The sequence below is a fragment of the Drosophila grimshawi genome, unplaced genomic scaffold, assembly GCF_018153295.1.
Source record: "Drosophila grimshawi isolate 15287-2541.00 unplaced genomic scaffold, ASM1815329v1 contig_311, whole genome shotgun sequence".
Taxonomy (NCBI): domain Eukaryota; kingdom Metazoa; phylum Arthropoda; class Insecta; order Diptera; family Drosophilidae; genus Drosophila; species Drosophila grimshawi.
The window spans coordinates 8,491,925-8,503,294 of record NW_025063098.1 but is presented as its reverse complement, the minus strand read 5'-3'; the positions used below and the strand labels follow the sequence as shown (position 1 = coordinate 8,503,294).

The following is an 11,370-nucleotide window of genomic DNA, read 5'->3' as shown; positions in this document are numbered from 1 at the left end:
GTTTCAATTCACACACAAAACAAATTTTCTCTGTCCCTGCGCCGTTGTTGTCGTTGCCAGACAGTTGTTACAATTCCCATTTGAATGTTAGCTTGCAGTGTTTGGCCAGAAACGTTTTTTCGTTTTTTGTTTCCATCACTTGGGTTAGGTAAATAAAATCATTGTTAATTTGCTTAAGGTCAGCAAATGCATCGAACAATATATTCACAGTTTCAATATTTTTAGTTTTCAAATTGGCAATCGGTCCGGCAGCTCCATATGGATTGTTCTAGGGTTGTTGCCGCATTGCAAACTTTGATGTTGTAGAGTATCGATACGCTTGTCTAAATAAATCAGCTGCCGTTTCGGCTGTATCTGCGGTCTTTGCATAACAAAATTCATCAAAATTCACTGCAAATCCGCCAGAGAAATTCATTAAGATTGCTGGAAACGCAAACGTAAACCGATAACAAGACTAACATAATAATGGGTCAATATACGGCATCGCAGAGAAAAAATGTGCGAATTTTGCTTGTCGGCGATGCTGGCGTAGGCAAAACATCATTGATCCTATCGCTGGTCAGCGAGGAATATCCGGAGGAGGTGCCCCCACGCGCCGAAGAGATCACAATACCGGCGAATGTAACGCCCGAACAAGTGCCCACCAACATTGTCGACTTCTCCAGCGTGGAGCAATCGGATGATGCACTGGCCGCTGAGATAAACAAAGCGCATGTCGTCTGCATTGTGTATGCCGTGGACGATGATGATTCGTTAGATCGGATAACGTCACATTGGCTACCGCTGGTGCGGAGCACATGCAACAGTGCCGATGGCGAACCGGATGAGGCACGCAAGCCAATTGTATTGGTCGGAAATAAAATCGATTTGATCGAGTATTCAACAATTGACAGTGTTCTGGCCATTATGGAGGATTACCCAGAGATCGAAAGCTGTGTTGAATGCTCAGCCAAAACGTTGCACAACATTTCTGAAATGTTCTACTATGCACAAAAGGCAGTACTGCATCCCACATCACCTCTCTATATTATGGAAGACCAAGATGTAAGTTTGCAGCAACAGACAAAAAGAGATTTTAATTAATAATAGTTGTCTTTGTTCTATATCTGTTTACTAATTCATATCTTTATTTGCTTAGCTTACGCCCGCCTGCAAGAAGTCGTTGGTGCGCATATTCAAGATATGCGATATTGATAGCGACAATCTGTTAAATGATTACGAGCTAAACCTATTCCAGAGGCGCTGCTTCAACACACCGCTGCAACCGCAAATACTGGACGAGGTGAAGTCCGTGATACAGAAGAATGTGCCGGATGGCATATATAACGATGCTGTCACGCTGAAAGGGTTCCTGTTCCTGCACTGCCTGTTCATCCAGCGGGGTCGCAATGAGACGACGTGGGCGGTGCTGCGTCGCTTCGGGTACAACGATCAGTTGGAGATGTGCCAGGAGTATTTGCGTCCGCCCTTGAAAATACCACCGGGTAGCAGTACGGAGCTCTCGCATCGTGGCCAACAATTTCTGATTGCGGTCTTTGAGCGTTATGATCGCGATGGCGATGGCGCCTTATCGCCCGAGGAGCACAAAATGCTATTCAGCACCTGCCCATCGGCACCGTGGTCATATTCGACGGATATACGCAAATCGTGTCCGACAAATGATGCCGGCTGGGTGACGCTGCATGGCTGGCTGTGCCGCTGGACACTGATGACGTTGGTGGATGTGGTTAAGACCCTGGAGTATTTGGCCTATTTGGGTTTCAATGTGCACGAGAACGACAGCCAACTGGTTGCCATCCATGTGACCCGCGAGCGTCGCATCGATCTAGCCAAGCGGCAGAGCAGCCGTTCCGTGTACAAGTGCCATGTGATCGGACCGAAGGGTTCGGGCAAGACGGGCTTGTGTCGCGGCTTTCTCATCGATGAGATGAGCAAGCTGCTGGGCAAGGAGTTCAAGACCAATGTTGTTCACTGCATCAACTCGGTGCAGGTCTATGGCCAGGAGAAACATTTGATATTGCGCGACATCGATGTGCGTCACGCTCTCGATCCGCTCCAGCCGCAAGAGGTCAACTGTGATGTTGCTTGCCTTGTTTACGACGCCTCCAATCCACGCTCCTTTGAATACATCGCCCGCATTTACATTAAATACTATGCGGAAAGCAAAATACCCGTCATGATTGTGGGCACCAAATGTGATCTCGACGAGCGACGCCAGGATTATCTGATGCAGCCATCGGAATTCTGTGAGAAATACAAATTGCTGCCGCCGCATCTGTTCAGCCTGAAGACCAACAAAAAGGAGCTATACACAAAGCTTGCCACAATGGCAGCGTTTCCGTGAGTATTTCATAATAATGCTTTCTCATCTCGGAATCGGGGCATTTAACAAGCATTGCGATTTTGGTTTTGGTCATCATCACGGTCACTTTCATGGTCATCCGCTTGGGCTACTCGCAGCACCTTTCACAGAGTTTGGCGAGTGTCGAGTATTACATTTCAACTCGTACACGACGCGAATTCGAATTGCACGCATGAATATAGACAATTCTATTTTGAAATTATTCTTTATTTCATACTTTTTGCCTTACTTTTATATAAATTATATTGAAATCTATTTGTCGTGTCACGAATGAGAGCACGACACGCGCCCAAGTCTAGGCTACATATATTGGATTACACATCTATATATATATACATATATATTTATATCTATATATATTACGTTTATTTTCTCTTATTCCCACTTACTCTTCCCCTCTACGTCTTTGTGTTGGGTGTTCTTGTTTGTATTGTTATTGATGTATTGTGCTTCCTTTGAATGCTTTGGATCCTGGATTGCTGGATTTGTGGATTTATGGATTGTAGGCGCTTTCAAGCCGCCTGGATACTGTTCTACAAGCACAGGTTGGTACAGCTATGGGAATCGGCGTAAGTCTTACATAATCCATTTAAACTCTTACTAATATTGTCTGGTTTGTTGTCTATATCTTTTACATGCGTTGCTCGAGTACAAAATATCATTAACTTCTCTCACATCTACATATACATTTATAACACATATACATGTATAGCACACACATATGTGATTAGCAATAAATGAATGTGCATTTCCAGGAATATACAAATATTTCTAGGCACATTGTGGGAAATGCTCAATATACAAATTGCTTAATTACACCAGCAAATATTGCAATTGATGACTTTGGTTAGCCTCTGACTAATGCACAATTTGTCTGAAATATTTCATAGATATTTGCGGCAATTTGGACTCATGACCGAGGATCCGAATGTGTGGTTAAAAGCCGGCTTGGGCGTTGCGGCTGCCACTGTGCTGGGCTTTATAGTGCTGAAGGCGATAAGTGCAACTGGAACGCATGGACGTTAAGTGAGAGCGTTGAATCTGCCATTTTATATTGGGCTATAAATGAGAGAGAACTTTGGACACAAAATTATAACTGCGCAAAGAAAAAAAAAAACAAAAAACCCAAAAACGTTTATCAATTCATGTTATTTTTCTCGTTTGTTTTGATCGTTGCAATCAAAATTTATTGTTAACAAAAAAATACTACAACGCAAAATAAGGATGTTAAAAAACGAGTTGTGTTCTTCATTCATTAAAAAACAGCGTCATGTACATAAATAATTACTTACTTACAGACAATGGAAATACAGGCAGGGACAGCAAATAGTATCTTCTTACAGTCAAGCACACTATGCATTTCTACAAACATACATCTATATATATATATATAAATACAGACATACAGATATAATATATACTCTTTACTCCCCGATAAGTCTTATTTACGTTTACGTTTATGTCATATTTATGCCCATTTAGTACTCAGACATACATGGATATATATATATATATATGTATACTTATAGCGATCACGCATAAAATGTTGTGATTAACTAGCAGCTCTATATTCTAAAATATATATACTTTAGTTACACACATACATATATGCATATTCATTTAGCGTCGACACTTGTAAATACGCGCAAGTCCCAATGAGCAATAAATCTATTTAAATATTTACTTTAATCTTATCGTGTATATATAGAATATTATTTCAATTGGGTTTTTAGTTTTGAATTGCATTCGCTGCGGCCACAGTGGGTGACATGCAATTGCCATCGGGATATCGCTTCTGGAACTGTGTGATTAGCTCGGGATCAACCAGTCGAATGCCATCCAGCTGATTGCCCAGCGTTATCCAGTTGGGCTGGATATTGTGCGGCCGGCCGAAGAGCTCGATTTTACGTGTGCCCGGACTGAGGCGCTCAATGATGCCGTAAATCTCGTCGGGCTTATGGCTGGTGGCGCGCACCTCCGCCACGATGACATCGCAGTCGAGGCCACGATTCAGGTTCGTCGGATTGCCCTTCATCCCGACGAGACAGTGCTCCTTGCCGTGGTTCAGCCAATGGCCGGTGCGACCAGTGCGTATGATGCGCTGCAGCTGATTCGTTTTCACCCAGATCAGCTCATCGACCCGCTCGTAGCCCCAAAGCTTAAGGCAATCGCGTCCCAACTCCATGGCCCGCCCCGTTACCCAGAGAAATATGAGGCCTTCCTCCTGCAATGCTGGAATGCCCAAGGCACGCATCTCATCGTCGGACATGGTGCCATACGGCAGCTCCATGTGTATATCCCATGGCGGATCGGCCATGACTACAGCGAATTTACCCAAAACAGTCATATCGAGGAAACGCAGATCGCACTGTATCCACTGGGGTGGATACAATGTGCAGCTGGAGTCAACGCTGCGCTTCAGGCTGAGTTTCGTTTTCACGTCCGTCGGCTTGTTGGTGTTGATGTGAGGCAGTGTGTCCACCTCGTAGTGGACGTACTTACAGGTGGCCATGTGGAAGCAGGTGTTGAGGAAACTGCAATCGCCCAATGATTCGTCTGTGTGGGATTGAATTATTTTCTTAAAGTGCAGCTTGGTGCATTTATCCGAATCGCCAGAGGATTCACTGTCATCTGTCGACTCCTGAGAATCACCATCACAGCTATTGATATTCTCCACGATGATTTCACCATCTTCGGTATCCTCGACACTCATCTTGATTATTTTGCTGTTCTTGGCCTCGGCCGCTTTGCGCAACTCTTTCTCCTCACGACGTTCCTGTTTTTTTTTGGCCGCCATTTCGTTGGCCACCTGCTGTGCTTTCAGGCACTCGATCTTGGTGCCGTGTGAGCAAAACTCCATGACCTGAGCGCCGCCATGCGATTTGAATTTCTCGGCCACGGAACGCTCCTTGGCTGTTGGTTTCGTCAGCAGTTCCAGTATTTCCTCGCCGACCTGTTTGCTCTGCTTCTCGCGCGTCGAGGGCAGTGAGAGCAGCATCATAATGTCTTCGGAGGCATCCAGACTTGTCGACTCTTTGCGTCCGCTCGAATCAGTTTTCAGCATTTTACGTTTCAGTCGCTCAACATCACTAACATCATCTTTGCCCTCCTCCACTGTTGGGGAATATATACAAAAATATACTTTTGGTTATGCTTTTAGATGTCTCTCTTACATTTTCGTTTGGCATCCGTTTCCTCCTGTTGCTGGCAGCTGTCGTTGACATCATCGAAGATCTCTAGCAGCTCCTTGGTCTGCACCGAGATGACCTCATAGCCGGCTTCTGTGCCAATTGTCACATTCCTGATACCAATGGCACCCTGGTTGGCTAGCTTGCCGAGTATGAAGTTGACCATTTCCATGGTTGGCGCCTTCTCCATGACGCCAGCCACTTTGTCCACCAGCTGCGTGGACACAATGGGCAATACAAGAGTGCTGGCGCTGAGCGCCTGCAGCACTGCCTTCTGCACCTCCACATCGGCCTCAACTGGGAAAGATGGGTTAATGGATCTTCATCTACTACTTGTTGCTGGTTAATCGGTTGTTCTTCCTCTTACCGAGCTCCTTTTTGGGATTTGTCTGATCTTCTTGCTTGTCTGAGAGTATTTCGAAGCGTTCCTTTTTACGCTTCTCCAGTTTTTCACGCAACGTGTTGCGCTTCGTCTTTAGCGACTTTATGTCCCACGCGTCTGCCATTGTTTATTATTTTTCTTTGCGTTGCCGGAAAATTGCGTTTTGTTTACATCAAAAAATTATGAGGAGAAATATTGGTGCAGCCCTGGCGATAAGTTATCGATAGTATTTGGTGCTCACAGTGCAACCAGAGTTGGTTAATTTTTATCAATGCTATTATGGTGCTTTTTTAACCTTTTTGCTGACTGTTAATGATGCAGATTCAAACTCGAGCTCTATTTGAGTCATTTCTGACTAGTCGGTGCCTAGAATAATTGATAGTAACATATGACTCTATCACACCAATTTCCATTAATAAAATGTGATATTTTGTTGATTTGCGGTATCAAGTCTAACCACGGACTGTTAATAACATTGCAGCAAACTGTTAGTTTGTTGTTGTTGTGAGTGTGCCCGAATGCTGCTGTTAGTATGTGTTTATCTAAACGAACAGCGGACGTTGTTGATGTCTCCGCGATTTTTTGCTCAATAAAACGTGATAAAATTTATAAACAATACATAAAAGAGTTTGTTACTTAAAACATTGAAGATATATTATCGAAAACAAACAAAAATTGTGGATGTTGTTATTGCTGTTGCTTTGCTTTGAATACAATTGTAGGTATATGCAGAGACATATACGCACACATACACATACTCACAAGCACTCACACATATACACGTATGTGCATCCACTTTGTGGGCCTTTTGTTACTTTTTGTTTATGCGCGCGTAGGAGAGCATAAAATGCGCGAATATACACACACACGGATAGAAAATTCGCAAATATCACCAACGTTGTTATGTTTGAATGTGTGTGTATGTGTAAGCGTGTGTTTGTGTGTATGTATGTGTGTGTGGGGGAGTGCGTCCGTACATTATTATTATTGCCGCTTGTGCGCTCTTGACGCGCCCCAGCAACGAATTTGCTTGCTGCTCACTGAATTTCTCTCTCTTTCTCTCTCTCACACGCTCTCTCTCACTCTGGCTTCAGCATGCGAAATTGAGCGACTGTGAGAAATTTATAACGCGACATTTGCACGGCTACTTTGGAGCATGACGGTCGTTTCGGGATTTGCATCGCTCTGATCTAGTCTGATCCAATAGAAGTAGACACAGCTCGTACGTGCTACGAAAGCAGTGAAAATTCTGTAACAGATTCAAATTGGATGCTTGCGCAAAAGTCGTGTTATTGATTCGATGTATCCGTGTGTTTTTGTGTGAATTTTGCAGTTGCAACAACTTAGGTGCTCCGTTTCCGTTTTCATCTCCTCTCGTTTGCACGCCTGCTCGGTTTCGGTCTTGGATGCGTCGTGATTCTGTGTATACTATAACGACCAACATTTCAGTGCGTTAAGGGCAGGCAGCAGCAGCCACTCAATCGGTGCAACGGTGAAAAAAAAAAACAGATTGGAGCAGATACTACATACATACAATATATGTATGCATATGTATAAGTGGGGGAAAAAAAAGTTTGCCACGCTCCAAACGCTACTTTCGAAAAAAAATGAGAAATACACAACATTTATACAATAAGTTAAATGGAATTCAACTGCAGTCCACATTTTGCTAGATTCATAATGTGCAACAGAAAATAACAAGCAGCAACACACATACAAAACCAGCTAAATAAATCCATCAACAACAACAACAGAAACTACAATTGCGATCACAACAACAACATATATTAACCATGAAGATGGTGGACAAATCGTCCAAATTGATGGATAAATTTGTCTCAAGTGGCAGCGGTGGCAGCGGCTCAGCCTCTGCCTCGGCGGGCAACGCTGCATCAGCCACATCGGCGGGATTAGGCATCGGTGGCATCGGGGGCATTGGCGGCATCATTGGTGCAGCCAGCGGCAGCAATATGACGACAACAAACAATGGACAGAAGCCGGTGCCCATGAAACTGTTTGCTGCCTGGGAAGTCGATCGTACGCCGCCCAATTGCATACCAAGGTGAGTGCAACAAGAGCAACATTTGCCTAATTTCCAATTGATAAAGATATAGCAAGTGCAATAGGGAGGGAGAGAGAAAGGTAGATATATATGGATATATATAGATATAGGTAATATATATATCGATGTTTTCGCTTTTGCAATTTGTATATCCATTAAAAATGGGAAACTGGGTGTAATGAAGTTGAGAAAAAGTATGTAACAGACAGAAAGAAGCATCTGTGACATCATAAAATATATATATTCTTCATTATAAGTTCTCAAGATTATTTCGTCTGATCGATAACTGCTCTCGTTTCGCGATTATCGATATAATTCGTTTACCTATAGCGATAAAATACACAAGACAACCCTAATATTGATCAACTGTAAAAATTATTCTTAGAACTGTTTAAGAACTGCAGATAAGAAAACGCAGAAAATGTATTTTCATGTATTCATAACAAGATAAAATCAGCAAGACTACTCCGTATTCTATCCTTGCCGAGCTCTTTCGACTACAGCATTCCAATTTACTTTTGTCGTATGTTTGCTATAGAGTATTTTAAACCCGCCATCAAGTAAAACAGAAAAATACGTATTTCTTGTTGAATTATTTTTGCATTTCTTTCTATTGTTAGCAACAACAACAATAATTACATAACAATTGTATTGTCATATCTGTTGTTATTGTTTACTTGTATTGTTGTTGGCATTGTGAGACAATTAATTGGCCTTTTGGCTTTTCCTCTGACTTGACATTCATGCTTGCGGGTTTTTATTTGATAATACTGCTTGGCTCACAACTTGTTTATTGGGTCCTGCGCTAGTGACCTCAAAAATATATTAGTGTGCTTAATATAAAAATTGTGTGTTTGCTAACACGAATGAGTCACTTGCAGATAGAAGATGCAAGATATATTACTTTGTCGCATATTTACACAAAGATAAAGTTTAGATTTCGCTTTAAAATTAAACAACCTTTAACCGCTTTCCCTTTGAAATTTTAATGCGCAATTCCTGCGAACCGCAATTCCATAAAATCGATAAATATAAATATAGAATTATTAGGTACGGAACGCATTTTATGGCCAATCTTTTTAAACTTGATGTCGTAACATTTTCGCATCTTGTCTCTGCCTTTTTACCTTTAATCGGCTTTGTTTGTCTTAACGGGAAAAGGTCATGCACCGCTGAGGCTGAAACTGAAGTTGAATCTTTATTTTTTGGGCCATGCTCGAGTTTTTTGACTGCCTGGCATTGTTTGTTTATAATTATGCGCTCGCTTGAACCCCCGACTATAATTAGAAACGGAGGCCATTTAGACAAACAATGTTTTTTTTCCCCTCATTTTATCAGCTTCAAGTTGACATTTCGCAAAGCGTTAATAAAAGAAAAATTTGCCGTTAAGGCAAATTTTTTGTATTCAAAAGCGAGCATTTTTCCTTTCTCTTTTAAGCACATATGTATATATATATATGTATATATATATACAATAAATATATATTATATATATATATTTTTTTTTTGACAGCAGCTATGCCAGCTGGTAAATTCAATAAGTAAATTGTATTTTTATGTGAATGGGATTGTATCTGCGCATCGATTTGAATGCGGCACGTACGGCATTACGGTCTGGTATTGGGGCACGCGGCATTAACGCAACAAAACGTTGCTTTTGCTTTGGTTGACCAAATATACGTGCTAGCGACCAGGGCAAGGAGAGCCGGGTTGGTCGGGTTTTAGTGTTCGACTAGCCCAAAACTCACTCAACCCGTCACTGCCATCAAATTCCAATCAAATGTTTTGCCACCACTGATTTTTAGAGATAGATACTTGCTCGTCTTATGCACGGAGAGGGAGTTATATAAGCTATGTGTGAGTTAGAATCAATTCACACTTAAATTTAAGTTGAAAACAGCATATGGAAGCATGATATCAATTTTTTTTTATACGCTTCTAGATAAGGTATTTTAATGTTGTTTTCAAATTTGAAAAGCATTGAAGAAAATCCCATAAGGTCTTCTTGATCGGAGCTGGCAAACAAACAAAAATAATATAATTTTTCTAACTTAAATCAAAAATTTATATGATGTCAGATTAAGGCCGTTTTACAAGGGTATGTAATCTTCGGTGTGCCCAAGATAAACTTTATTTCTTATTTATATATCCATAATCAATATAATTATATTTGCTTTCTTCTGTGTTGAGACAGTTATATAATTTTCTATTTAACAATATGTTATCTGTTGTTTGTAAGATAACTTGAAACTTTATTTTATAGTGGGCATCGAACTTCGGATATCTTTGTAGATGCTTAGTTCAAGTTTGTTTCGATTTGTAGGCACCGATATAGATATATATCAAATATTTTATCTTATCTTGACAAATATGTATATCCAATATATGATTACAATTTATGAGTGTGGCTATAAACAAAATGTTTTCGAGCACATGACAGATCAGAGTACGTAAGATTATATATATACCTGCTCATATATATATATATAGATATACAGAAACCAAATGTTTATATTGCTCTTAGCCATCTTTTCATTGGGTTTATAATTAGAACGCCTGGCGACAACAATTTGATAAACTCGGAGCAGCAGCTTTTTCGCCCAATGTTAATTTGTAAACATCGGCAATGTTTCTACTAGAAATTAATTGAAAGCCAACAACAAGCAAGTCGAATTAGCAGTGACATACTTATACTATATGCAGATAAATTTTCTTTTTGTATGTATCTGAATCTGTATCTATATCAAGCAGAATTTAAAACGTGACAAGCGGCAGCTGTTGGTGTTAATCTAAGCACTCTTAATTAAAGTGGCTATCGGAACTAATTGAAACTGTTGGTAACATATAAACATTTTCTTGATTATCTTAATGTAATCTGATTGAATAATAATCTTATCTTTGATTTGTAATTGTTATTTCTTAAGTTATTTTTATCAAAACTTGTAGCTTTATAGTATTTAACAGCTCTGTCAAAAGTAGCCCTGAGAGGTCTAGTTTCATTAACATTTGCTGAATTTCAGAGATTATTTAATGCATTTCTATTTCTTAGAACAAATTTCTATTATTAAGAAATAGATTAATGAAAAATAGAAAAAACCCTTTCAATTACAAGACATTTTTAAGTTATGGGTGACTATATATTTTGAAGTTTCGTCAAATTTAAATTGGGTTTATGATTTAATGGCAACACGTATGTAAGTGCATCCAATTTTTGGTATGACAACTCTGCAAATAATGTCAACATTTTGTTTTATGGCACTGTTGTTGTTGTGCAACCAAATTCTAGCCTTGAACTTTTTATTTGTGCTTACCAACAACAGAAAAGCCACAACAGCAACAAGCACAGCATACCAAGTGAGACACTGTGTGAGTGTAT

At 40.6% G+C, this 11,370-nt stretch overlaps 3 protein-coding genes across 6 annotated transcripts in view; 2 read left to right on the top strand and 1 right to left on the bottom strand.

Annotated features, from left to right (window-relative positions):
* Positions 1-223: 223 nt before the first annotated feature.
* Positions 224-4,051, top strand: LOC6563418 (mitochondrial Rho GTPase). Of its 3 annotated transcripts, none has more exons than XM_001989964.3 (4): positions 224-1,044; positions 1,139-2,340; positions 2,869-2,931; positions 3,253-4,051. In XM_001989964.3, the coding sequence occupies exons 1-4, from the start codon at positions 466-468 to the stop codon at positions 3,386-3,388; spliced, it is 1,980 nt and encodes a 659-aa protein (XP_001990000.1). In that variant the 5' UTR covers positions 224-465; the 3' UTR covers positions 3,389-4,051. The 3 variants fall into 3 exon arrangements, with proteins under 3 accessions (XP_001990000.1, XP_032593107.1, XP_032593109.1); XM_032737216.2 differs by having other exon boundaries at positions 226-1,044; positions 2,869-2,907; XM_032737218.2 differs by lacking the exon at positions 2,869-2,931 and having other exon boundaries at positions 226-1,044.
* On the bottom strand, positions 4,016-6,130 carry LOC6563419 (N6-adenosine-methyltransferase MT-A70-like protein). Its single transcript, XM_001989965.3, has 3 exons — positions 5,918-6,130; positions 5,536-5,847; positions 4,016-5,476 (listed from the first exon to the last, which is right to left on the bottom strand). The coding sequence occupies exons 1-3, from the start codon at positions 6,054-6,056 to the stop codon at positions 4,092-4,094; spliced, it is 1,836 nt and encodes a 611-aa protein (XP_001990001.1). The 5' UTR covers positions 6,057-6,130; the 3' UTR covers positions 4,016-4,091.
* A 1,556-nt stretch (positions 6,131-7,686) lies between these two features.
* LOC6563420 (phosphofurin acidic cluster sorting protein 2) overlaps positions 7,687-11,370 on the top strand; it is a 36,144-nt gene continuing 32,460 nt past the window's right edge. The window contains exon 1 of one of the 2 annotated variants that reach the window (XM_001989966.3): positions 7,687-7,994. In XM_001989966.3, coding sequence (XP_001990002.1) covers positions 7,726-7,994 — 269 coding nt within the window. In that variant the 5' untranslated portion in view covers positions 7,687-7,725. The remainder of the gene's footprint in view (positions 7,995-11,370) is intronic. The other variant, XM_032737215.2, reaches the window with a different exon arrangement.